This window comes from Antechinus flavipes, chromosome 3 (assembly GCF_016432865.1).
Source record: "Antechinus flavipes isolate AdamAnt ecotype Samford, QLD, Australia chromosome 3, AdamAnt_v2, whole genome shotgun sequence".
Classification (NCBI taxonomy): domain Eukaryota; kingdom Metazoa; phylum Chordata; class Mammalia; order Dasyuromorphia; family Dasyuridae; genus Antechinus; species Antechinus flavipes.
In genome coordinates this window covers 552,022,598-552,050,260 of record NC_067400.1, presented here as the reverse complement: position 1 = coordinate 552,050,260, position 27,663 = coordinate 552,022,598, and the positions used below count along the sequence as shown (strand labels likewise).

Genomic DNA, 27,663 nt, shown 5'->3' with positions numbered 1-27,663 from the left:
TGTGATAAAAAGGCTTTTATTGTTAGAAAGACACCAATATAAAGGCGTTCTTGGTGGGCAATATCATTCTCAAGAGAAAAGTGATTTTTGCAAAGAGACATTTTCTGAAGGCCTACTTTATACAGAAATAGAACAATAGAACAGAACAGGCAAGAGCACTTGAGTTTGTATATGAAAAGATACATTCTCTGGATATTCCTGGTTCCAGAGGGTGTGGGACCATTTAGGTTTGAATATGAAAAGAGTCATTCTCTGGAGGTTCATCTTCCTGGTTCCAGAGAATGTAAGGCCATTTAAATTTGTATAACTTTTTGTTGGTGATTTTACATAACTTTATAGGGCTGTCTGGTTTCACTCTCATCACTGAGACTCCACATTCCCTGGATGCCACTGCCACCACCATCAAGGCTCCTCTTCTTAGTTTGGACTTGGCTAGACCTGGCCAGCTCTACACCCTTTCTCAGACTGAAGCAGCTCCAGAAGATGAGAGCTTTATCCTTTTGCTCCAAATGAATTTGGGTTCTGACTGCTTAAGTGGTATAGCTCCTAGGGAGGCTATAGCAATAACTCTAAGACTACAGGACCTTGAGAGTGCCACAAACAATGCTGGCTATCAGATAACAATCTGTTGGTCAGTAATAGCAAAGTTTCTGAGAATTCAATAGTGGGATTGTGTGGTTCAGACACCATTTAATAAAAAAGCTGGAGAGAGCTCTAGAAGCAAAGCAAAGTTTATTATACATTCTCACCAGAATGGCATCCCACCCATTCAGCAGACAATCGAAGGGAGGAAGCACTGTAGGTTAACACTTTTAATCCCTAAAGCAAATACCCCCTCCACCACTGACCCTCATCCTTATTGGCCAAGGATCTTACATTCTAAAGGTGGGAACTACCCAAGAAATTGAACTTGACCAATAAGTACATAGTTGTCCCTATTTGATGGAAACAGAGAGACACTGATGTCATAGGAGGATAACAAGAAGGGGATTTAAGTATGCCTTGACTTAATGCCTAAAGTCCTTCAGGCCTATTTAAACTTTGAAATAGATGAAGCCTTACTCGATTTTCACAACTGTCTTGAAAGATCTCACTTCATCTCATTCAGGATGTAGTCCTGGAATTCAATACCACTCAATTTTACCTTTAAGTCATAGAATTCAATACTGGATGCAACCCCACCCCTACTACTCCTCAATTTTATTTGTAAGCCATAAAATTAACATCAGTGACTTAAAAAACTTGATTTCCAAGAAATTTATTTTCTTGTTCCTGATTCTTTGTTTAATTCCCTTGGAATTTCTGTCAGCAGCATAATAAATCTTTGTCCCTTAACTTGGAGATAAATTGAGTTTGTGAATTCTTTTTTTGCTATACCCATGACACTGACCCTAGCATTGTGGGGGGATCTTCAGCTTCAACACCATAACTCTTAGGTATGGCTAAACAGCTCCCAGCATTTTAAGAAGTTTTTGAAGGAGAAATGAAGTCCAAATGTTGGCTGTGCTGTTAGTGGAGGGATTATGAAATTAATAGAAAGTAAATATGTAGTGACCTAGTCTAGTACAAAATACTTTGGGCACTAAGTCTGGAAATTTGTCTTTAAGTTGAACTAAGGGCTCCAGAGAGAGTATTAAGCCTCAACAACACATCACTGGGTACAGAAACTTGAAGGTGGAGACTGGGTAGAGTGGCAATGTTTACCACAAGGGAGGGGCACCAGGGAGCTGTCATCCTGCGCTTCAGTTCAGTTCAATTGAGTAGTTTTTCAGTCAAAGATATTGGAATGGTTTCCATTTCCTGTTTCAGCTAGTATTCTTTCTTGAATTACTGTAAAGGGACTTTTACAAAATCCCCAGTGAATGAGGGTCAGAGAGAAGTATAGGATGGGTATTAGGCACTCTTTCCAGGAAGGACTCAATGACAGAAAGTTCTTTTTTTTTTTTTTTTTTCCTGAGGTGATTGGGGTTAAGTGACTCGTCCAGGGTCACACAGCTAGGAAGTCTGTTAAGTGTCTGAGATCAGATTTGAACTCAAGTGCTGACTTCAGAGATGGTGCTCTCTCTATTGCGCCACCTAACTGCCCCCAGAAAGTTCTGAGGAACGGAAGCTAGGCTCCCACTAACAACTAGAGATAGGGTCCCCTTCTGAAGGACCATTATTTGGGCCTACCTAGGACAGAAGAAGATGGGGAATGAGTGAAGAAAGTAGAGAGTATGAAAGAAGAATTATATGGGTATAACTACTGTAAAACCATTTGTGGGCTCCTTTAGGAGCCAGAGAGCTGGCAGAGGCTGGCACACCTCTCTGGTGATCTGAGTTTTGATTTTATTTGTGGTTTTAGGTTTTACTGATTTCTTACCCTGATAACAACATTTCAGAATCATTGAGGTTTTTAACTCATGGATAGAGAGATCTAAATGACACAACTAAGTTTTTATAGGGGAAAAGAAAGAGTTTGAAGAGAAACTAGTAATCCTGAAATCTGCATATGAATGTTGGTCTGTGGTATTCACTCATAAAAGCATCATGCTTCCGTGCTCTGTTCCAGTGAATGAATGAAAAAGTATTATTAAATGCTTCTTATATGCCAGAGACGGGATGGGCAATGAGATGGCACAGTAGATGGAGTGCTGAGCTTGAATTCAGGAAGGCTCAACTTATTGAGTTCAAATGTGACTTAGACCATCAGTCACTATATGGGCAAATTACTTATCCCTGTTTGCCTTAGTTTCCAAATTTGTCAAATGAACTGGAGAAGGAAAGGACAAACCATTCTAGCATTTTTCTTTTCTTTCTCTTTTCTTTCTTTCTTTCTTTCTTTCTTTCTTTCTTTCTTTCTTTCTTTCTTTCTTTCTTTCTTTCTTTCTTTCTTTCTTTCTTTCTTTCTTTCTTTCTTTCTTTTCTGAGGCAATTGGGATTAAGTGACTTGCCCAGGGTCACATAGTTAGGAGGTGTTAAGTGTCTGAGGACAGATTTGAACTCAGGTCATCATGACTTCAGGGCTGGTTCTCTATTTACTACACCACCTAGCTGCCCTCCATTCTAATATTTTTGCCAAGAAAACCCCAAATGTGGTCACAAAGAGTAGAACACTATTGAAATGACTGAAGAATATCAATAGCATATACCTGACACAGTTAAATGGGAAAAAGGCAGGGGGGGGGAGAGGGGGGCAGATCTTGTCCCTGTCTCTAGCTGTATCTAGCTGTATCCTTCCATTTTTCTTCCTCTAGCTGGAATCTTAGGCTTGGATCCAGAATTAGAGTTCTGGGGAGAGAGGCAGTCCTTTTGAGGCTGTTTCCAAAAAAGACAGCCACTGCTGGATTGGAATAGACCAGATGAGACTAACAGAAGGTTTCCCTTCTCCCCTTTTCCTTTCTTCCACTTTGGTTCTTTGCCTTTCCTTCCCAGGCATTATTGCCTTCTAGTAATTCAATATATATTTTAAAGTGCTCTTGGGTGCTAAATCATGTGCTTCCTGTGCTGTGGGTAAAGAAAAATGGAAGTCTTTAAGAGCTTCTAGACAAATTGGATTGATAACACAAGCATAAAAAGTTTAATAAAATAATATGACTACAATTGGAAGGCAATGTGGTATAGTGGGTAGAGATTTAGCCAGAAAGGTCTGGAAGTGGAAACATACTGTGTGTGTGATCCAGGACAAGTCACATGATGTCTGTTTTTCAGGCAGCTTTCTAAGACACTAAGTTGCACAATGAAATGATAAAGGCAATTTTCTTACCCAGAATTCTTTACACTAATGAAATCATCTGGATTAAGAAAAAACAAACAAACCAAAAAATTCCAAAACAGAACCTTTTAGCATTACAAAAAATATCATAAGACTGTCTATGACTCAGTAGGGAGATAGGCAAAGAAGGTTGTTGGATCTCTGGAAGAGAAACCTTTTTGGAGCAGAAGTTGAGTTAACCCTGGAAGAATAGAGGGAATTTGGAAAATTGAGATAAGGGAGGCCATTCTAGCTAGTCAAAGGAACCCATAGGCAAGAAAGGTTATGACCCAAAGCCTAACCCCAAGTCTTTTCTACCCTAAGCTTCCTTTTCACAGATAATTATAGGTCATTAATGGAGTCATAAGGCCATACAGAAATCAGGGTCTCCAGAAAAGTCAGCTTCTTCTGATAAAGCATCCAAGGAGTGGGATGTGTGGAACATTTAGGGATTTCCAGGAAACAACTGGATGCAATGGGAATATTCACCACCAGGGAGCAACAGGGTGCTATCATCTTGTAGCACTTTGTCAAAATCCTTGAGGACTTTAATGGAAGAGTTTGGTGTGAGTGGAAATTAGAGAGGCTGATGGGGATAGGGCAGGAAAAATGCTAAGTCTCTTTAGGAATAATTCAAGTAGAAAATTCTGAGGTGCAGAAGCAGGGTTCCCACAAAAAGCCATGGTGCCATCTTCCCAAGGATCATGCTATTAATGTTTCCTGTGGGTAGAAGAGATGGGGAATGAATGGAAGGAATGAAAAGGGGAAAGGGCAACAAAAGAAGGGGAAAGAGAAGGGATGAAGATGAGTAGAATAGGAGGCTGGGAAAGGGGAAAGAAAGCAGGAGAGAGAGAGAGAGAGAGAGAGAGAGACAACATAATATAGAAGAATGGAGGAAAAGAGATAGGGAGAAAATGAAGAAAAGGAACAGTGAAGAGAGAAAAGGTGAGAAATATTCAGATAGGAAGGAGAAAATTAGAGAAAAGGAAAGGTAGTAATGAAATGGAAAAAGAGTAAGGGAGAGGAAGAGCGAGAAAAAGGAAATGAGGAGAGGCAAATGGGGGGGGGAGGTCAACTCAAGCATTTGGCAAGATATCTATTAAATATCCATCATGCTGGGAAACGAAAAAAAAATATCCATCATGTGACAAGAAGAGAGGGATGTAAAAAGGGGAACAGGGACTGAGCTGAGAAAGAGAGAGAACATGGACAGAAGGGCATATAGGAATGGGAAGAGAGCTGGGAAATATGGATGAAAGCATTAAATATCTTACCTGATTTAACCTCACACATTTGATTCTTCTCTTCTGAAATGTAAAGAGAAATAATGTCAGTTCTAATCTAGGTCCATACTCTACCCTGACTCTTATCCAAATCTTTGCTACTGTAACATATCATTGACACTTCTGGAAAACTGAAAGGCTGAGATGAAATGCTATTTCCTCCTAGAAAAGCTTCTTAGAACCCACAGCTATAAATATAGCTTACCTGCTCTCAGACCCCACAGCCCCATGTTGTCTCCTGTCTATGTTCTATATTGCAATAGTTATGTGTTTGTATATGATTTGCCCTCTGAGAAAGTGAGCTTTAAGAAGAAAGAACCAGCCTTATCTATCCTTGTCTTCTGAAGCATAGTTAAGCATATCATTAATGACATGGTAGGGAGAAGATATTAAGATTCCTCTCTTCTTGCCTCAGGTTTTCCCTTTGGAAAATGGGAACACGATTTCCCTCTCTGTCCCCAACTCCTCTTTCAAATACTGGTCATAGGGAGACAGTTTGGCTAGAACTTGGATGTTAGTGACTCTCAGTTTACAAAATATTGCATATGATAACAAGATAATCCTCACTTGTGTACACTTGTGTATTTTTGGTTCACAAGGAGTTTTCATATATATGATCTCATGAGACTTTGATAATTAGCTACGTGTAGAGGGAATAAAATTCTCATTTTCAAGATGGTGGAACTGAGGCTCTGAAGGGAAATTTGTTGAAGATCACAAAAAGGACTCTATGATAAAGTTAGGAATTCCAACCTTAGGTTTCCTACAGTCCAGTTTTTTATATCTCAAAAGCATGGTCATTGAAGGCCAGCAACTAAGTACAAATTATCATAGAATTTTAGACTTGAAAGGGACCTTAAAGACCAGTGAGGGGCAGCTAGTTGGTACAGTGGCTAAAGTACTGGCCTTGCAGTTAGAAGGACCTGGCCTGAGATAATACTAGCTGTGTTTCTCTGGGTAAATCACTTAACATTTATCTTCCCTCCTCATCCCACCCTAAGTAAATAAATAAAACAAGTGAGGGCAACCCTCTCATTTTGCAAAGTAAACTGAGGCCCAGAGAAGGAAATGGACCTGTTATGTTCAAACTTCAAATTCATGTCAGGGCTGGGCACAGAGCCAAAGTTTTTCACGTTCAAGACCAGGACTCTCGAGCTCTACCATGATGCTTAAAACAGCTTCCTTTCCCCTTTTTCTTTTTCTTTTTCTTTTTTTTTTCCTATGCTACAACCTTCCCTTTTTTGCTCTCCATTGTCCCATCTCCCATTCTGCTGTGATAATACTCACTTCTCAGGTAGGCACAGTTGAAGTTGCTACATGTCTGTCCGAGACTTCTGAGAGTCACCAGATTTCGAGTTCCATCCTGGGAAAAGTTAGATACAGAGAAAACCTCATTGGGTGGGATGAGCACTTCTCTCTCATCAGGGAAGACTGAGAAGTTCTTGATGGAGACCCCAAAGCATGTGCTTAGGGTAAAGAAGGTAGCATTGCCGAACCTCTGGGCCACCTGCTGCTCCTCGGAAGTAGAGGAGAATTGGCCAAGACGGATGTTGTCTTGAAGTTTCTTGGGCTTAAAGTGGGTGTTTCCCACCCCTCGGAATACGGTCTGCCGAGAGTCCTCCTTACAGCTCTGAGAAGCCCTCAGCAGCTGCAGGGCTCGTGTCAGGTAGAAATGCCAGGCCTTGAAGGGAAAATACTCCATGTAGGCCTCAATAGACTTGCCCTGTTTCCTCACAGCCGAGTTGAGCTCCCGATGTAAGGGGTTGGATGAGTTAGTATAGATTATGACAGCCACTGCATGCTGGATCTGAAATCCTGGGGGCAGGGAGAGGTTCTGATAACTTTTCAAAGAAGCTGTGGCAGCTTGCCATGATTCTCTGAACAGCTTGTGCTGAGCCATCTCTTTATGAAACAGGATGGGGGCAATGTGCTCCATGTCCTCCACACAGCCAGTGTAAGCATCATCGAAAGCATCTGGAGCCATGTCGAGGACTAATGTCTTGCCTTTTGTCTATGGTGGGATAGAAGAAGAGAGAGAAGATATGAAGCAAGTACTCAGGGTTTCTGGGCTTTTATGGCCACCAACAAGGCTTTATTACTTTAGAAAACATTATATTGTCTCTCCCCCCACTGGGTGAGTTCTTTGAAAGCAGGGACTAGCCTTTGTTTTGCTTTGTGTACCTTAGATAAAAGTAGGCCCATGCAGAGTGGAACTTCAGCCTAGAAGGAAGGTACTTGCACCCTGAAGAAAGAGAGCAGGTCTTCTCCTATCTGTGCTTGGCACAGGGTAGGCAATGAGTAAATGTTTGTTCACTGACTGACATTGGCAGGCAGTGTAGTAGACTGGACAAAGCACTGTCTCTGAATTCAAGACATGAATTCAAATTCTTCCTTTGATGACTATTGCCTTTACTTTTTGTGGCTCATTTTCCTCAACTATCAAATGCAGCATCGAGGTAGCTTGATGAATGCTGCTGAGTCAGGAAGACATAGTTCAAATACAGCCTCAGACATCAGCTATGTGACTCTGGGCAAGCCATAAAACCCTGTTTACCTCAGTTCCTTAACTGTAAAATGAATTGGAGAAGAGAATGGCAAACCACTCCAGAATCTTTGCCAAGAAGACCTCAAATGGGATCATGAACAGTGGGACTTGACTGGAAAAATGATAGAACAACAACACGAGGCATTGGGCTACATGGATTGTGGATTCTGGATCTATGAGCAGGAAGTAACTTGCTCAGAGTTAGGCAGCTGGTAGGTTAGAATTGCAATGGAATCCAGGTATCTCTAGTGGTTATTTTACTGGGCAGGAAAGACAAAAGATCTGCTCCCTTCTCTCAAGGTGCAAGTGCCTTCCTTCTAACCTGGAGTTCTGCTAGTTTTATCTAAACTTTTCTTCTGCTTTGAGGATGACTCAGGGGTTCAACACACAAGAGGTAATTGTAAAACATCTGCCAAGATTTACCTTCCTAGTTTGAGTTTACTCTAGTCTCCTCTCCACATTCTCCTAGCCAGAAAATCCACACTCCTCATGTGAGCAGTATTTAAGGCCAGACAAGTGGGTCTTTGCTTCAAGGTTACACGTGTCAATAGGAGGTCATGAATATTTTAGCTGCTGGCATCAGATGTAGTTATCCAGACTATCAGGAACATTGTTTTTCTCTCTCTTAAATTACTTCTCAAATATTGGTGGGGCTTTCTCCTGCTTGATCCTTGATCACAGTGGCCTTTATAGCACTGGAAAGGATCTTAGAAGGTCTCTTCTTATTTTTGGAAATAAGGAAATTGAGGGCCAGAGAAGTGAACTGATTTTGTGCAAGGGTTTCCCAGCTTTAAGCAGAAGAAGGGGAGATTTGAATTCATGAGCTCTGACTCCAGAATGGGAGTTGAATATAGCTTCAAATATTTACTTGCTATATGACCCTGGACAAGTCTGCTTCAATTTCTTTAACTAAAAAATAGGAATAATAATAGCATTTGCTTCCCAGGGTAGTGGTAAAGATTAAAGGAGATGATATTTTTAAAAAGTGCTTTATTAATTTTAAAGGTGTATTAGATATTCATAGTTTATAAAATATATTTCTAAAAATGCTATTATCATTTAATTGTTATTATTGTTAGGCTCTAGAAAAATAGGAAGGATAGATTGCTTTTAGCTGGGAGGGGTCAGAGAAGGTTTTGAGGAGAAGGTGGCACTTGAGGGGATATAGTCTGATTGAATATATAGAGATAGGAAGCTGCAATTAGGCCATGGTAAGTTGTCTGGTCTGGTTGGAACACAGAGGGGATATAGGGAAGATGGGGATTGGACTTGTGGTTTCATTGATTTAGGGTATTCCAAAATGAGCAAAATCCTTTCTGCTAATGCAAGTCAGCGTCTTCTCTGACTTTGTCTTAGAAAATTGTGCAGGGAATTAGGGAGTAAAAGACATGCCTTGAATTACTCAGCCACCATGTGCCCAATATGGAACTCAATCTCAAATCTTTCTAGCTGTGAAACCAACTCTCAGTCCATGACATCATATCCTAGGGGACTAAGAAGGGAAGTAAAATGAAAAAATAAAGCCTCTTAATAGATAGCTCAGTATCTTATAGTGGAGGTAGACTGAAATGTTTACATTTTATCTTACTGGCATAGTTTTCTGTTTTTGTTTTGTTTTGAGAAGGAGAATGATATTATAGCTATCCACTTTGACATGTGCCTTAGTCCTGAGTTTGTTTCTGGAGTTAGAAAACAGATAAAAATTTAGTCCTGATTTCTGGTTTCAGAGACCAGAGTGTCCTGGAGCACTATGGGAAGATTTCCAGGAAAGATGGAATTTGGTGAGGAAGAAAGGTGAGAGCAGAGCTCTCCAAGATGCACTCAAAGGGCACATTGCTCCAGCAGAGTTTGGACAAAGACAAAGAAGACATCTCCTCAAAAATGCTGAAAACCCAAATGGAACTGACTTAGGGAAAAGTTGTTGCTGACATATGTGGAGTTAGGAGTTGGGAGCTGGCATGTGGACTCTAGGACCTTCTCAGTGTGGGGAATGGAAAGGTGGTGAGCTATGTATATGGGTTGCAGAGGGAGGGGGGAAACCATACCTGAGGGATTTGCAGTGAAATGAAGATCACATAGGAAACCACAGCAATAGTGAGAAAGCACATCCTGTCCCGCTTCTCTGGGAGCTGCAGGGGCAAGATAACCAGGCTTTAAATGTTCTTAGCACAGCATATTTTTAAAGGAAAGGAATTATTTATATATTTATTGTAATAATTATTATCTAGGTCCACCCTTCACAAAAAAGGAAAGTAGGCCCAGGTATATCTACCCTCATCTCTGTCTGCTCTTTATTATTTTAGCATTAAAGATCTGTCCAACTCCTCTTGTCAGTCACTCAATTCATAAACATTTCTTTAGTGCTTCCTATGCCAAGCCTTGAACCAACTAAATAAGCATTAAAGATTCAGATAAAAAGCTAAACAGCTGCTATCTTCCCAGAGCTGACCTTCTAATGAGAAACACAGCTTGTAAATAATGTGTTCTATACAGTGTAAATGCATGTTAATCTCAGAAGAAAGACCCTAACAGTTGGGGGACTGGCAAGGCCAGCTTTAGAAACTATGGAAGAAAGTCAATGCAGTGATGGAGTGTTATATTTGAAGAACTCTCTGCAAGTAGTTCTGGGGAGTGTGTGAAAAGAAATAAAGTATAAGAAAGTTAAAATGAAAGGAAGAAGGTAAAGTTTATTTTGAGTAGGGGATGGAACACAGTGAGTTGCAAGGTTTAGAAAAATCTTCTTATTTGTGTGTAGGATAGAACAAAATGGGGAGAAATTTGAAGCTGGAGGACCAACCAAAAGGCTTTTTCAATAGTCCAGAAATGAGATGATGATGTCCTGAACTAGGGGGCTGGGTAAATAGAGAAGGGGACACACACACACATATACACATGCAAAATTATACATATGTCTCTATATATTCCTATGTGTGCCTGCATATGCATTAAATAGACACACATATGTTTATTGGTATAATTTTTTCTAAATAATTTTTTTATTTTTTCTTCAATTACATGCAAAACCAATTTTTAACATTTTATTTTTTGATATACTAGCATGACAAGAAAATTTTTAGCATTCATTTTTATAAGATTTTAAGTTCCAAACTTTTCTCCCTCTTCACTTCTCTTCCCTCTTGTCTTCCAAAGAATGTAGAAAGTTTGATTTAGGTTGTATGTATGCTATCATGTAAAACACATTTCTATATTAATCTTATTTGTGAAAGAATAAATAGATCAAATGGAAAAAACTATAAGAAAGAATAAAGTTAATGAAAAAATATGCTCTGATCTTCATTCAAAGTCCATCAGTTTTTTATTTAGTTAATGGTTGGAACTTTCCTTCTTGAGTACTTTGTACTTGGCAACTTAGTGTTGCTATGAAGAGTTGAATCAATATAATTGATCATCACACAATTTTGCTGATACTATGTTTTCTTGATCCTGTTCATGTTGCTTTTCATCAGTTTGTACAAGTATTTCCAGGTTTTTCTGAAATCTGCTTTATTCATCATTTCTTATTGCATGATGGTATTTCATTATATTCATATATCACAGCTTATTCAGCCATTACCAAATTGATAAGCATCCCTTCAATTTCCAATATTTTGCTACCACGAAAAGGACTGCTCTAAATATTCTTATATATGAAGGTCCTTTTTTCTTTTTTTAATGTTCTCTTTGGGATATAGACCTACATAGTGGTATCTGCAGTTTGATTGTTCTTTGAACAGTTCCAGATTGTTCTCCAGAATGGCTGGATCAGTTCACAATTCTACCAAGAGTGCATTAGTGTCCCAATTTCACCAAATCCTCTCCAGTACTTATTACTTTCCTTTTTTTTTTTTTTTTGTCATATTGGCCAATCTGATAGCTGTGAGATATTATCTCAGTCATTTTAATTTGCAGTTTCTCTAATCAAAAGTAATTTAGAGCACTTCTTCATATATGTATAGATAGCCTTTATTTCTTCATCTGAAAACTGCCTGTTCATATCCTTCGACCATTTATCTAATAGGGAATAGCTTATATCCTTCTACCTTTGGCTCAGTTCTCTATATATTTGAGAAATGAGGTTTTTACCAGAGACACTTGGCTGTAAAGATTATTTCCCAGCTTTCTGCTTTTCTTCTAATCTTAGTTGCATTGGTTTTGTTTGTACAAAAGCCTTTTGATTTAATATAATTAAAATTATATATTTTATATTTTTAATGCTTTCTATCTCTTGTTTTATTAAAAATCCCCCCCTCCTCACAGGTTTTACAAGCAGATTATTGTTCTTCAAATTTGCTTATGATGTTCCCCTTTATGTTGCTTATGATGTTTCCCTTTATGTCTAAATCATATATCCATTTAGATCTTGTCTTGGTATATGTGTGAGATGTTGGTCTATATCTAATTTATATCCTGTTGTTTTCTAGTTTCTGTAGCAGTTTTCGTCAAATAATGAATTTTTATGTCAAGAGCTAGAGTTCTGGGGTTTATCAAATACTAGGTTATTTTTGTCTTCTTTCTCCTTTCACCTTTGCGCTCTTCACCAGTATTTTGTTTCAGTCTACTATTTGCCCTGATCTGCCTTCCCTTTTATCAGTTCTCTCCTCCACCCCCTTTTACTTAATCTCCTCCCTTCCTACTTCCCTGTCAGGTAAGATATATTTCCATATTCAACTGAATGTGTTTATTATTTCCTTTTTGAGCCAATATAGATAAGAGTAAGATTTAAGTGATGTTCATTATTCACTCTCCCACTATATTAGATTTTTCAAGCCTCTTCATGCGAAATAATTATACCTTTCTACCTCTTCCTTTCTTCCATACCCAGTGTACTTCTCATTCTCTTAATTTAATTTTTATAATTCCTTCAAATTCACTTTTTATCTATATCCTCTATGTATATTCTTCTAGTTGTACTATTAGTGATATAATTACTAAGGATTGTAAGCATATTTTCTTGTGTAGGGATGTAAACAATTTAGTTCTATTGAATCCCTTATGTTTTCCTTTTCCTTTTTACCTGTTTGTGCTTCTCTTGGGTCTTGATATTAGAAGTCATTTTTTTGATTTAGTGTTTTTTTCTTCCCTCTGTCTTTTGGTTTCTCTATCTCTCTATGTCTCTCTCTCTCTGTCTCTGTCTCTACCTCTGTCTCTTTCTCTCTTCTTTTCCTTTCCTTTAAATTTGAACTCTGCTTCCAGGGTAGAAGGGGTACTATCTCAGGTTTCTTGTTCTAGTAGCTACAAGCTGGGCTATTTACCTGGTGCTGCTTTGCTTTGATGTTGTCCTAAGCCTACAGGAGACCTTCCTTTCTGGAGCTGGCTGAGGGGGATGGATAGAGTATGGCTGGGGTTATTGAAGGTTATTGGGGTCTGGCAGCTTACCCAATGTTGAGTTGAGATTTTAATGATGGTGTTTGCTGTATATTGAAGTCAGAAGGGTTGCTTCTGTAATTCCCAGGTGCTACCACCAATCTGGACACTGATGGATTCTTAATCTCCCAGGGCTGTGCTGAGATATGTAGTGGTCTAGCTGCTGGAGTATGTCTAATTGCTGGAGGCTACCTGGGGAATATGGTGGTTCCCAGATTTGGAGTCCAACATGCTCCCATGATTTTTTCCAAAGCACCTGAGAAATCTTGGTGTTGGCATTTGTTTGTTCCATCATCCTGGGACTTAGAATCTCTGGCTGATTTGTTAAAGTGGGACATGCTACTGATTTGCTGGGAACTTTCCTCTCTTGGATTGAGCCCCTATCTGTTTTTTGAATGAAAGGGACTCTTCTTGCAGTTCTTACACGTTTCCTGGGCTAAAAGAGTGTATCAACCTGTTTCCTTGCTTGTTTCTCTGCTCTAGGACCTCTTTAGGGTTACCATTTTATGGTTTTATGGGAAAGTCACAGCAATTCAGTACTTACTTTGACATACTGCCTGGCATTGTTTTTATGAGACCAAGTAGGATAATGCACAAAAAGCTTTACAAGACTAAAAGAACATATAAATACAATCCCTTATTATCTTGTATATAGGCTGATGGATGTGTAGTCATGATTGCTATCTGAAGGACTGGACAATGATATGGTCAAATTGTCTTACACAGTTCTTTATGATTCCTAGCACTAGGGCACAACTTATAAGAAACAGATTTCAACTGGTCTCAGGAAGCATTTCTTAAGGGTCAAGGGCTTTCAAAATACAGAACAAGTTTCCACAGAATATGGTAGGTTCCTCATTTCTTCAAATGGTCCAAGAGTCTGTGACTTTGTGATTTTTGCCCAATGAGTCTTGTAGCTTTCTGGGATGTAGATATGCCTTACTTTGCAAGGCAGTGTACTGCCCATAGTTGGTTTCAGGAAATGTTTGTCAAATGATTTAAATGCTTGTGCCCAACTCTATCAGCTTATTATGAGTCCTTCCCACATTCCCATCTTCATCATCATTATTATATCATCAGTACCATTTATAGAGCACTTTAAGATTTGGAAGGCACTTTATAAACATTATCTCATTTCATCCTCAACCAGGGGTCCTCAAACTTTTAAAATAGGGGGCCAGTTCACTGTCCCTCAGACTGTTGGAAGGGCCTGACTGTAGTAAAAATAAAAACTTTGTTTTGTGGGCCTTTAAATAAAGAAACTTCAGAGCTCTGGATGAGGGGGATAATCGTCCTCAGCTGCTGCATCTGGCCTACAGGCCATAGTTTGAGGACCCCTGCAAAAACCATTGTGGAAAGTAGGTACTATTGTTATCCTCATTTTACAAATGAGTAAATTGAGGCAAAGAAAGATTAAATGATTATGTTTAAGGTCACACAGTAGATAGATAGATACTAGTTGCCTGGTTTGTAGTCCTCTGTTCTCGAAGAGGACCAAAATGACATCACTATGTTAGAGTTGAGTTACGTGTCTGATATGGCTGATCAGAGCAGTATATACTTGGAATCCTCTACTATGGGTCAGACACAAATAGTCTCTATGAACACTTGGGGTGGCTTCTCTAACTTTTGTCCATCTCATGTTTCTTTTGATCTAATTCAATTATTCTTTACTCATATTGCATGGTACTTTCTCTGATGAGGACACACCATGCTGAATGGTTCTGAGCCAGTGTTTCCCATGTCATAGGTCAATTTAAAAGTTTTTAACAAAGACCTTGAAAATGTCTTTGTGTTGCTTTTTTTGATTACCTTGTGGGCACTTGTTTAATTCTCCATAAAATAATCTTTTTGGCAAGTATATATTTGGCATTTAAAAAATGTGGCCAGCCCAACAGAGTTGTGCTCTCTGCAGTACAGTTGGAATGCTCAGCAATTCAGTTCAAAAAAGGACCTCAGTTTCTGATGTTATTCTGCCAGATGATCTTCAGAATACACAGAGAGATACATATGTACATAGACATTCAAGATATATCTTACTCTCTATATATTAATACTTGTAAATTTATATTTTAATATTCATTCAAGATGACAGTTATATTTTATAGATATCAATATCTATACACAAATAGATACAAGATACATACAAAACAAATATGATACTTTTTAATACTCATATTTTAATAGTTAGTACTTGTAAACTTATACTTTAATACTCATTCAAAAAGATGATAAAAACACCTAATTGATAGATGGATATCATAGATAGTAGACACATAGGAAACAAATATAAGATAATTTTTAGATAGATACTAGTATCTATCTACAAATAGTTACAGACATACATAGATGCAACATATTTATAAGACACATTTTATACTCCCTATTATGTTTTAATTCTTACTAATATTTATACTCCTTATTCAAGAAGATGACAACTACAGCTGATAGATACTAGTATCTATAGAGAGATAGAAGATACATACAAAATAAATACAAGATACTTTAAAAAACTACTTATTATACTTACAAACTTATACTTTAATACTCCTCATTCAAGGACATGACAAGTATATCAGATAGGTAGTTAGATAGTAGTAACTATACATAGGTTGATAGATTGATAAAAAGAAGATACATACAAAATAAATACAAGAGGGAGGTATTATCATCTGTAGGAGATCAGGAGGATTACATTATATGTTATATATTGCAAAAGGAGGGATGGATGGGATGTAAGCTGAGTTTTGAGAGGAACCAGGGATTTTAAAAGGCAAAGGTGAAGAGAAATAAAATGGAGTGTCAGATGTGAGATACAGCCTCATCATAATCATAATAGTTAATTCATTAATAGCTCTCACCAGTGATGTAGTCAGGTGACAACATGAGGAAGGCAGGGCCCAGAACTTAAGGAAAAGATCTTGTCTGAGACTTCCTCTTTTACCCCTGACTCTTCATGGTTAAGAGAAATCCTGAATGCCCTCTAGTGTAGTTCTAAATGTCTTTGTTCCCCTTGGGACAGTAGTTTAAATGGTTAGAGAGGGACAGTTCTCCTTCAAAGTCAGCTCCAAATTGACTGAGGCTAAAATTCTTGATTAACTTTCATTTTTATCTGGTCTCTTTCATTAATGAAATTGCAATGTATTGAGCTATGTAGGAGGGAGGAGATACCTAAAATGTGGCATCCACAATGGGACACAAAAGTCTCCATAAGAAATTGATCAGACCAGAAGACAATAAAACTATTTCACCTTCTTTCTTTTGGATACAAGTTCCCCATAAATTCTACCTACCTTCATTATCCAATCTTATCCTTAGCCTTACTCATTCAGACTCATCCTATTCTTATCTTTCTTACCCCATACCTATACTTTTACAATCCCTTACCCCAATTCACACCAATACTTCTATATGCTCTTAGATTGAGAGTAGAAGGAACCTTAGAGGCCATCTTATAGAACCTTTTTTTTTTTTTTTTTAAGATGAGAAACCAGGCTCAGAAACATTAAATGCTTTTACGATCATACGCATTTGAAGCCAAGTCCTTTTGACTTCAGGGCCAGGGCTCTTTTCATTGAATAACACTGCATTTTAAAACCACTAAATAGCATGCATTAACACTATCCAAACTCACATGTTTACCTTTATTCTCCTAACTCATTCACCAGTGTCCACATATCCCAAACACACAGAAACTTCACCCATTCCTCCAAATCACTTAAAATTCATACATCAAAAATTTAGTGGTCCAAAAGACCTTAGATGTCTTATTTTATAACTGGGGAAACTGAGGCATAATGAAGTTAAATTATTTGTCTAGTTTGCTTAGCCATGAGAGCAGCAGTGGATTGAGCACCAGGAAGATTCAGCTTCCTGAGTTCAGGATCTGGTCTTAGTCACTTAATAGTTGTGTGACCCTGAGCAAGTCACTTAACCTAGTTTGCCTCAGTTTCTTCATCTGTTAACTGATCTGGAGAAGGAAATGGCAAACCAGACTTCAATATTTTTGCCAAAAAAACCCAAATGGGGTCAGACATGACTGAAAAATGAGTAGGCAACAATCCAGGTACTAAGTGCAGAGCTTGGATTCAAACCCAGATCCTGTTTGACTCTTTCTATTTTACCTCATTTAAGATCTCTTCAAACTCTCTGCCCCATTATTCTCACCAAAAACATGATTTTTCCTGTCTTTAGGAGTCAGGAGACCTGGGATCAATGTTTGTCTCTGCCACTTTCTCCAGGTCTCAGTTTCCTCATCTATAGAATAATGGAATAGTATTAAATGGTCTCTTTTCACTCTAAATCTATGCCCCCTGATCCCTAAGAAGTGACTATTATAATTATATAGTTTTCTCACTCATCCATACAAGCAAATATATTTGGTGTACATTCACAACCCACACACATATCAGTTTCTGCTTTCTCTACCTTTTATCTTGTGTTTTCTTCTGCTGTTGAGATGGTGTTCGGCCCTCTCTCTGCCAGCTATTTACTGACTTTGAACAACATTCTGAGTTCAATATGAAGGAAATAAAACCACTTCCCCATCCTCTTCTTCCAGTTATTGCTAAGCAGGAAAAGCAAGAGGTGGTGGGCATTGGGAAAGAGGATGATGAGATAAGTTTGGATTAGAGAGAAAAATTGTCTGCCTCAAAGGCCTTTTCTCAGACTTTTGCTCCACATTTGTACTTCCTCCTTTCCACCACCTGCTTATGTTCTCCCACCTCTCCAGATACTAGAAATTCTATAAGATCTAGGGAATCATCCCCATGCAGATTAAGGTATTCCTTATTCCTACCGATCAGAATCTTTAGCTTCATTCATAATTCAACCCTATTGTCATCTCTATCCTTTTAGTTATATATATATATAAGCTCTTTCTCCACTTGGATGTTCTTATATTTATTTATGTGTATTTTATTTATATTATATTGTATCATGATATCTTTTTTTTTAAATATATATAAATTTTATTTTATTTAATAATAACTTTGCATTGACAGAATCCATGCCAGGATAATTTCTACACGACATTATCCCTTGCAATCACTTATGTTTCGTTTTTTCCCCTCCCTCCCTCCTCCCCCCCCCGTGTCATGATATCTTGAACATAATAAAGATCTACATAGGCCTCTCTAATGGACTTATATCTCTATTCTCCAGTGTCCTAAAGGCAGAGGATCATAGGATGGTGAATTCAGAAAGCATTGTAGGGATCATTTAGTCCAGCTCCTACATTTTGCAGATAAAGAAGCTGAGGAGATCATTTCTAAAATATATAGAGAATTGACTAAAATTTATAATAATTCAAGCCATTCTCCAATTGATAAATGGTCAAAGGATATGAAGAGACAATTTTCAGATAAAGAAATTAAAACCATTTCTAGTCATATGAAAAGGTACTCTAAATCACTATTGATCAGAGAAATGAAAATTAAGACAACTGTGAGCTACTATTACACACCTCTCAAATTGGCTAAAATGATAAGAAAAGGCAATGATGAACGTTGGAGGGAATGTGAGAAAACTGGGACACTAATATGTTGTTGGTGGGTTGTGAAATGATCCAACCATTCTGGAGAGTAATTTGGAATTATGCCCAAAAGGCTATCAAACTGGGCATACCCTTTGATCCCACAGTGTTTCTACTGGGCTTATATCCCAAAGATATTTTAAAGAAGAGAAAGGGACCCACACATGCAAAAATGTTTGTGACACACCTTTTTGTAGTGGCAAGAAACTGGAAACTGAGTAGCTCCCCATCACTTGGAGAATGACTGAATAAGTTATAATATATGGATGTCATGGAATATTATTGTTCTATAAGAAACAATCAGCAGGATGATTTCAGAAAGGCCCAGAGAGACTTACATTAACTGAGGCTAAGTGAAATGAGCAGAACCAAGAGATCATTGTAGACAGCAATAGCAAAATTATATGATGATTCATTCTGATAGATGTGGTATTTCTCAACAATGAGATGCTTTAGACCAGTCTCAGTGATCTTGTAATGAAGAGAGAGGACTGTGGGAACTGAGTGTGGACCACAACATAGCATTCTCATTCTTTTTGTTGTTATTTGCTTGCATTTCATTTTTTAAAATCATTTTTTCCTTTTTGGTTTGATTTTTCTTGTGCAGCAAAATAATTGTATAAATGTGTATGCATTAATTGGATTTAACACATATTTTTTTTTTACTACGTTTAACATATATTAGATTATTTGCTGTCTAGGGGAAAGAGTGGGTAAAGGGGGGAGGGGAAATTGGAACACAAGGTTTTGCAAGGGTTAATGTGGAAAAATTAGCCATGCATATCTTTTGAAAATTAAAAAGCCTTAATAAAAACATATCTAGAAAAAAAAGAAACTGAGGCTCGGTTGAGACATCATCTGAGTGTCTTGGACTTTTGGAAGCCATAAAGACAATGAATCTGTTGATGAGACATTGACCCAGGTCAATTATGCCAAAGGGAAATCAGTTGGGAATGATTCCCTTCTTTCTAATGGGAGTAGGAGGGATCTTCTTGTCTCTAAGTTTCCTCCTCATCAACCTCTTTGCCCCTACCCATGGTCTTTGGAGCACAGAAACTACTTACACCATTTGGGTGAGCAAAGAGCCTCCAATCATAATCCTTCCAGTTCAATACAGGATTTCTACACCTTAAAATCTTAGGAAATGTATCCTAAGGTCCTTTGAGTCTTAATATTTATCTTGTTTCTATGTCTTCTAGTTGCCCAGGTGATGCCACCTGATGCTTCTGAGGACTCTTGGGCCTTGCCATTCTTATGCAGGCTCAGATCTTCCATTACTTTAAAAATTTTTTAATAGCTTTTTAATTTACAAATTATATGCATGGGTAATTTTACAGCATTGACAATTGCAAAACCTTTTGTTCCAATTTTACCCCTTCTTCTCCCTACCCCCTTCCCTAGATGGCAGGATGACCAATACATGTTAAATATATTAAAGTATAAATTGAATACAAAATAAGTTTACACTTCCATAACTTTTCAAGGAAACTCTCTTATTTCCTCCAATTAAAAAGTGAGCTCTTCAAGAGCAGGGGATGTGCTGGTTTTCTATTTATCAGCTCTTCTACAGGAGGTGGGGTGGGGATAGTAGAGATGGTGAGGATGAGAGAGGGTGGAGAAGATCTTTCTTTTCTTTTGCTAAAAGATGAGGAAGCTAAAGCTCTTCTCTTTCCTAAGTAAGCCTGAAACTGAGTCTGGACCTACTCCTTCTGTATCTGTGTTTCTTTGCTTGACTTTGGCTGAATTAGTCTTTGGCTTGAATGGTCTTGAAATGGACATGCCTAGGGTTGGAGATCACCTTAAGAATCAGAGAGGTTCGATGTTGCTGGTCCTTTGGTCAGAACTGACTGTTGGTGGCAATGGAAGGAGTCCTTAGCAATTACTTAAGCACTCTTAGAGAAGAAGACCATCAGCAAGAAGATAATATCAATTTCTGTTTCAGGTTATCAGAAGCTGAATGAAAGTGATAGAAGATAAAGTAAAGCTGAGACAAAATGTAAAATACCTACTCAGCAGTTCCACAAAATAATTGATAGAGGAACTCTAAGTAGGAAGTTGGCAACTAGATGCTTCAGTGGATAGAGTGGAGTCAGGAAACCCTGAATTCAAATCTTGCATCATACACTTACTGGCTATGTATCCCTAGGCAAGTGACTTAACTTAATTCGCCTCAGTTTCCTCATCTGTAAAATAAGCTGGATAAGGAAATGGTAAACCACTTCAGTATCTTTGTCAAGAGAATCTCCAAAAAGAAGTCATGAAGAATTAGATATGACTAATAACTGAATAGTAACAAAAATATAAATCTCTTGAGAGGGTATGAAAGATATTATTATGGTTTCTCATTTCAGTTTGCTTCTGTCAAATGTCACTCAAGTATTCTGTGTTTAGATTTTCCTATATGTGTGGGCCATCACTACTCATATTGGATATTAAATATCTTCCTATTCTTCACTTTAGGAAAACTCTATTAGCTATATACCATTTTATACCTAATCTTTGAATAAATCTTTCCTGGAGACCTGGAGTGGGAGCATAATGAACCAAAGAGTGTGAGAAAAAAAAAAAAAAAAACTCAACACCTCTCATTAGAGGCTAGTACTGAACCAAGTATGCTTAAGTGCATTAAGAGGGGTTCCTTAGTAGAAAAGGAGAGGATAATTTATCCTCTCTTTGGTTAAGGAGCTACAGATCTGCTGGGCCCAGCAGTAACTATAATCCTTAGTTATAGTTAGCATATAGTAAGTGTGATGTAGTGCATGGAGTAACAGACCTGGAATCAGGAAATCCTGAGTTCAAATGCAGCCTCAGACACTTACTACCTGTATTACCCTGGACAAGCTACTAGCTTGCCTCAGTTTCCTCATCTTTAAAATGAGCTGGAGAAGGAAAGGGCAAGCCACTTTAATATCTTGACCAAGAAAATCCCAAATGGGATCTTGCAGAGTCAGACACAACTTAGCAAAAAGAAGTGTGTTCTTTTTGACCCTGAACTATTACCAGGATTCCTGTTCCTCTATGTCTGCAAGCTTTGGTGGGCTAGTGCTCTTCCTCACACTGGGACTAAGATACAGGACTGCAACCCAGATCAAAGTGACCCAGATCACACTCTTTCCTTTCTTCATTTACTAAAGTGTTGAGGTTAGAAAAGCATGACAGTGAGCTCAGTACAGGCCTGATCGTCTGGGAAAGTTTCAATGAGGATGGAGACTTGGTTTGAGTGGGGGGAAGTGATGGACAGATAGAAGGATTTCTGTTATAGGCTGTGGAGGTAGAGTACTTATATGAGATCAAAAGATAATGAGATTATCCCTGTGAGTGAAAGAGATGGAGCAGAAGCGAAATTTACAGGAGATGAGGAACTTCATAAGCAGAACATTTAAGGTGACAACAATGTGCTGAGGTGGAACTGAGGTCAGTCAGGTACCAAATGAGAAAAGGTACATTGAGAAAAGAAAGAAAATGGTCAGGAGATATGAATCCCGATGGACTATCCCTTCCCCCCATCAACTTTAAGTAACAGCTCAAAACAAATCCTGTAGAGACAGAACCCACATAAATAAGAACAAAATAATTTTCCAGCCCAAAATTATTTAGAAGGTCAGCAGGAAAGATCTATTATTTTGGGATGAGAGTGGAGTGTCAAAGAGAAAAGAAAGTACAAAAACTCATAGAAAATAAATCTTTAAAAACTGGAATTGGGCAAGTAGAAACAAATCACTTTATAAGACATAAAGAAACAATACAACAAAGTAAAAAAAATCAAAAATAGAAAAAATGTTAAATATCTCATTAAAAAAAAAAACAATTGGTATGGAAAATAGATCCAGGAGAGATAATTTAAAAATTATTGGACTATCTGAAAGACATGATCCAAAAAAAGAGCCTAGGCATCATCTTTAAAGAAATTATCAGGGAAAACAGACCTGAGATTTTAGAATCAGAGGATAAATAGAACTAAAAAGAATCCATCCCTCAGCACCTGAAAGAGTTACCCAAGTGAAAACTTGTAGGAATATTATAGCCCCACATCAAGTGGGCTCCCACGTGAAGTAAAAAATAAAAAAATTGAAATGTGGAGCCACAGTCAAGATAATACAACATTTAATGGTTTCTATGTTAAAGAATTGAAGAGCTTGAAATATGATGCTCCAGAAGACAAAAGAATTACAACCAAGAATCATTTACCCAGCAAAAGTGAGTGTAATTCTTTAGGGGAAAAAATGGCTATTCAGTGAAATAGATGACTTTCAAATATTCCTGATGAAAAGATCAGAGATGAATAGAAAATTTAAATTTCAAATATAAGACAGAATTGAAGCATAAAAGATAAACAGTAAAGAGAAATCATAAGGGATTCAATCAAATTAAACTATTTGTATTCCCATGTAGGAAAGTGATATTTGAAACTCCTTAAAATTTTCTCATTATTAGGTCAGGTAGAAGGAATATACATAGAGAACACAGATGCAAGTTAAATATGATAAAATGATTATTTAAAAATATTAAGGGATGAGAAAGAGAGATGCACTGGGAGAAGGGGAAAGAAAGGTAGAATGAGACAAATTATCTCATAAAAGATGTGCAAATGAGTTTTACAGTGAAGAGAAAGATGAGGGGAAGCTGGGGAAGCACATAAACCTTACTCTCATTTGAATTGGCTCAAAGAAGAAATAACATGCACACTGAGTTGAGTATAGAAATCTATCCTACCCTATCCTTTTTTTATCTGTTTTTTTTACAACATGATTAACATAGAAATATATTTTGCATGACTGCATATGTATAACCTAGATCAAATTGCTTGCTTTCTCATTGAGCAGGGAGGAAAACTATGGAGAGAAATAATTTGGAACTCAACATATTAAAATGGATGTTACATATAATTGGAAGAAAATAAAATAAATACTAAATCAAATAATAATCAAAAATAAAAAAGCTATGAATCTGTGAAAAGAATTTTCATGTATGTGGTACCTGAACATGAACGCTTACATTTGGATCCAAAAGATCTAGATTTGAATTCTCTTAAAGAACCATGTGATTGTGAAATAGTCATTGTCCTTTGTCTTTAGTTTCCTTACCTGTAATATTATAGGGTTGAAATAGATTAACTTTAGTCCTGTAGTATGTATGATGAGATAATGTTTGCTTAGTGCTTTGCAAAATCTAACGTGTAAACTTCAGCTATGATTATTATTATTGTTGTTGTTGAAAAAAATATTTTTGTAGTAAGTATTTCCAATAAAGGTCTTACTTCCAAGATCTAAAAGGAATTATTTCAAACCATCAGACAAGAATGACTTCAAAAGCCTGATTATAAAACATATCTCTCACCTCATGGCTTTAATATATTGGATTTGAGATGAATTCTATGTTTTCAAACATGGCCACTGTTTTAGTTTCTTTTTTGGGACTATGGACACTTATTGCAACAGATGATTTCTGTTTAGACAGGGTTGTGTAGGACTGGTGAGTAGTAATAAATATGAAAAAAAGAAGCACCTGTAAAATATTTTTAAAAAATGTGCAGAAAATAAAATGTGGAGACAAAAAAGAACAATATTATTGCTATATTGTTACCTAATTTAACATATATGCTTATGTATATATATGTATGCATTTGTAAAAGCAAATTGGGCACAAAAGTTTATAACTTCTCATACAAGATTCTTAGTCTTTCTTACATTGAAATGTTTTCATTGTTGTTGTTCATTATTAAGTCCAGAATAAAAAAAAATGAAATTAAAGTAATTAGAATGAAGGAAGCTTGACATTTCTAGATATCATGTTATCTTACAAAGCAGTACTTATTAAAATTCTTTACTACCAGTTAAAAATGGAAAAGTTGATTGGTGAGATGGTCAAAATGGAATATAGCCCTTTCTTTTTCGAGTAACTCAAGAAGAAAGATTCCTTAAGAAGGAAATCTCCTCCCTACACCCCCCTCCCCCTTCCCCCCCATCCCTGCACCTTCTCCCCCAAAGCCGCTTGGAAACATGGAAGGCAGTTTGGTGGGAATAAAACATGGCATAATATTTTTTTTCCATTTTTAGTTTAAACTAACTTCAAAATAAGAAAAAAAATAGAAAAAGAAACATAGAAAAAGGAAAAAAACAATTCAAAACATTGTCACGTGTCCAGCAGAATATTCGGGAATATTCAGAATACATAATGATGGATTTTCATTTCAAAAAGCACATATAATAACAGAAGTCATTATATTGGTGACTGCATGGACCAATATCTTATACATATATCATAATAAATTCCAAATGTATTAGCAATTTAAATATAGGGTAAACCAAAGTCTTTTGGGAAACCTAATATAAAAGATCATGCCAATAAGAAAATTAAAGAAAATGGAATAGCCTTTCTTTCACAATAGATTTCAGGTAAGAGGCAATGACTAGTGATGCCTTTATATCTTTGAAGTTAAAACATACTTCTTTATATTATAATTATATATATATATAATATAATATACTTCTTTATTTCTATTAAGAGAGAAAAAATATAATTACATCACTTAATGCTGCCAATGGAAGGGATTGTATATATTCTATATATTTTTCTAATTTATTTAATATTTTCTCCAGTTATATTTAAAATAATTTTTTATGTTTGTTTTTTTTTAATTTTGAGTTCTAGGTTCTCTATCTTATTCCCATCTGCAATTAAGAAACCACATGTGAAGTTATGCAAAACATTTCCATTAAAGTCATACTGTGAAAGAAAACATAGATCTCCCATCCTAATGAAAATAAAAACCCTGAAGAAAAATAAAGTTAAGGGACAGCTAGTTGGTACAGTGGATAGAGCACCAGCCTTGAAATCAGAAGGACCTGAGTTCAAATCTGGCCTCAGACACTTAACACCCCTAGCTGTGTGACCCTGGGCATGTCAACCCCAATTGCCTCAGGGGAAAAAAAATTAAACAAAAAGAGAGAGAGAGAAAAAAAAAACAGCATACTTCAATATGTATTCAGATACATTCCATTACTTCTCTGGCTATGGATAGGATTTTTCTTCATAAATTCTTCAAAGCAGTCATTGATCATTATAGCTATCCCAAATGTTCATATAGACTATTTGTGTCCCACCTATGGCAGAGCATTCTGAGCTTATATTGGTCTGATCAGCCATAGTTTGGACATATTGTAACTTGATTTTAGCATAATGATGTCATTTTGGTCGTCTTTGAAAATGACTGCTGTCATTTACTGCTGGTCATTCCAGAACATTGCTATTACTTTGTATACAATATATTTCACTTTGCTTGAGTTCATGAAGGACTTTCCAAGTTTTTTTTTCCCTCTGAGAGCATCTTGTTCTTCATTTCCCATAGAACAATAATATTTCATCACAAACTCACTTTATTGAGTCAATCCCCAATTGATGGGCATCTCCTCTATTTCCATTTTGTTTTTACCCTGAGAAGAGATCTGCTATGAATACTTTTTTGGTACATATAGGTCATTTTCCTATTTTTAAAAAACTCTTTTGAGCACAGTGGATAGAGCATGGGCCCTGAAGTTAGGAGGACCTGAGTTCAAATCTTTACTTAGACACTCAATATTTCCTATCTGTGTGACCCTGGAGGCTGTGTGCCTCAGCAAAAAAAAAAAAAAAAAAAAAAAAAAAAATCTCTTTTGGTATTCATGACTAGTAGTGGTTTTGTTAGGTAAAAAGTTATGCATGAATTTATAGCCCTTTGGGCACAGATAATATCTTTTGATTATTTATCAAATGAGTCATAGATCTTTTTCTTTTTGAAATCAATTTGTCTCCATTCTCTCTCTATTTGAGAAATGAGGCTTTATCAGAGAAACTTGCTTCAAAATTATTTTAATAATTACTATTGCTTTCTGTTTTCCCTCATTTATTCTTTCTCCTTTCATCCTAAACCTCCTCAAAAGTGTTTTGTTATGAACCACTTACTCCCTCAATATGCCTCTGTTTTATCACTCTTCTCTCACATCACAGGTTATTTACTCTTTGAGCCAGTTCTGATGAGAGTAAAGTTCACTCACTCCCTTTCTTTCACTTTTTCTCCACCCCTGTAAAAGCTTTTTCTTGCCTCTTTTTTATGGCATATAGCTTGCACCATTGTATTTCTCCCTTTCCCTTTCTCTCAGTACATACCTCTCTCATCCCCTAATTCCATCATTAAAAAAAAGATATTATCCCTTCATATTCAACTCACACCTATGCCCTCTATCTATATATATTCCTTCTAACTGCCATAATGATGAGAAAGTTCTGGGTTACAGATGTGTAACAAACGAGTTACAAATATTCTCTTCCTATGTAGGAATGTAAACAGAAAAATCTTATTAGGTCCCTTATGATATAATTTTTATTCTATGGTTTTGCTTACCTGTTTTCTATGAAAAGGTCCTCTAGGCCTCTTGTGTATTGGGAAGTGATTGAGGTGCCACAAAGAAACTAATTAGTTAAAAAAGGATCTTTTTTTAAAAAATCAATTTGTCTTCATTCTTTTTATGTTTCAGAAATATGACCTTATCAAAGAAACTTGCTTCAAAATTATTTTTACAATTACTATTGCTTTCTATCTCCCTTCATTTATCTTCTCCTTTCACCTTGAACTTCTTCAAAAGTGTTTTGCTACTGACCACTCCCTTCCCCAAATATGCTTCTCTTTTGTCACCCTTCCCCCACATCCCTTATCCCCTTCTCCTCCTATTTTTCTGCAGGGTAAGGCAGATTTCTATACTCATATTGAATATGTATGTTATTTACTCTTTGAGCCAATTCTGATGAGAGTAAGGTTCACTCAATCTCCCTTTCTTTCACCTCTTCCCCACCCCTATAAAAGCTTTTCCTTGTCTCTTTTTTTAATGTCAGACAGCCCGCACTATTCTATTTGTCTCTTTCCCTTTCTCTCAGTGCATACCTCTCTCACCCCTTAATTCTATTATTAAAAACAATTATCCCCTCATATTCAACTCACACCTATATTTCTGTCTATATATACTCTCTCTATACTTCTAATTGCTATAATGATGAGTAAAGTTCTGAGTTACAAATATCTTATAATATCACTTTTATTCTATGGCTTTGCTTACCTGTTTTCTATGGAAAGGTCTTCTAGGTCTCTTGTATTGGGAATTAATCAAGGTTCCACAAAGAAATTAATTGATTTTTGAAAGGGAAGCAAAAGGAAAGGGAGCTTAGAACTGGC

The 27,663-nt window shown here is 36.9% G+C and overlaps 1 protein-coding gene across 1 annotated transcript; it reads right to left on the bottom strand.

The window, feature by feature from the left end:
- LOC127555249 (ecto-ADP-ribosyltransferase 5-like) lies at window positions 1-27,663 on the bottom strand. The gene is made up of 5 exons (XM_051987436.1): window positions 27,548-27,663; window positions 9,607-9,690; window positions 6,304-7,027; window positions 5,008-5,040; window positions 1-4,453 (listed from the first exon to the last, which is right to left on the bottom strand). The coding sequence occupies exons 2-5, from the start codon at window positions 9,667-9,669 to the stop codon at window positions 4,356-4,358; spliced, it is 918 nt and encodes a 305-aa protein (XP_051843396.1). The 5' UTR covers window positions 9,670-9,690; window positions 27,548-27,663; the 3' UTR covers window positions 1-4,355.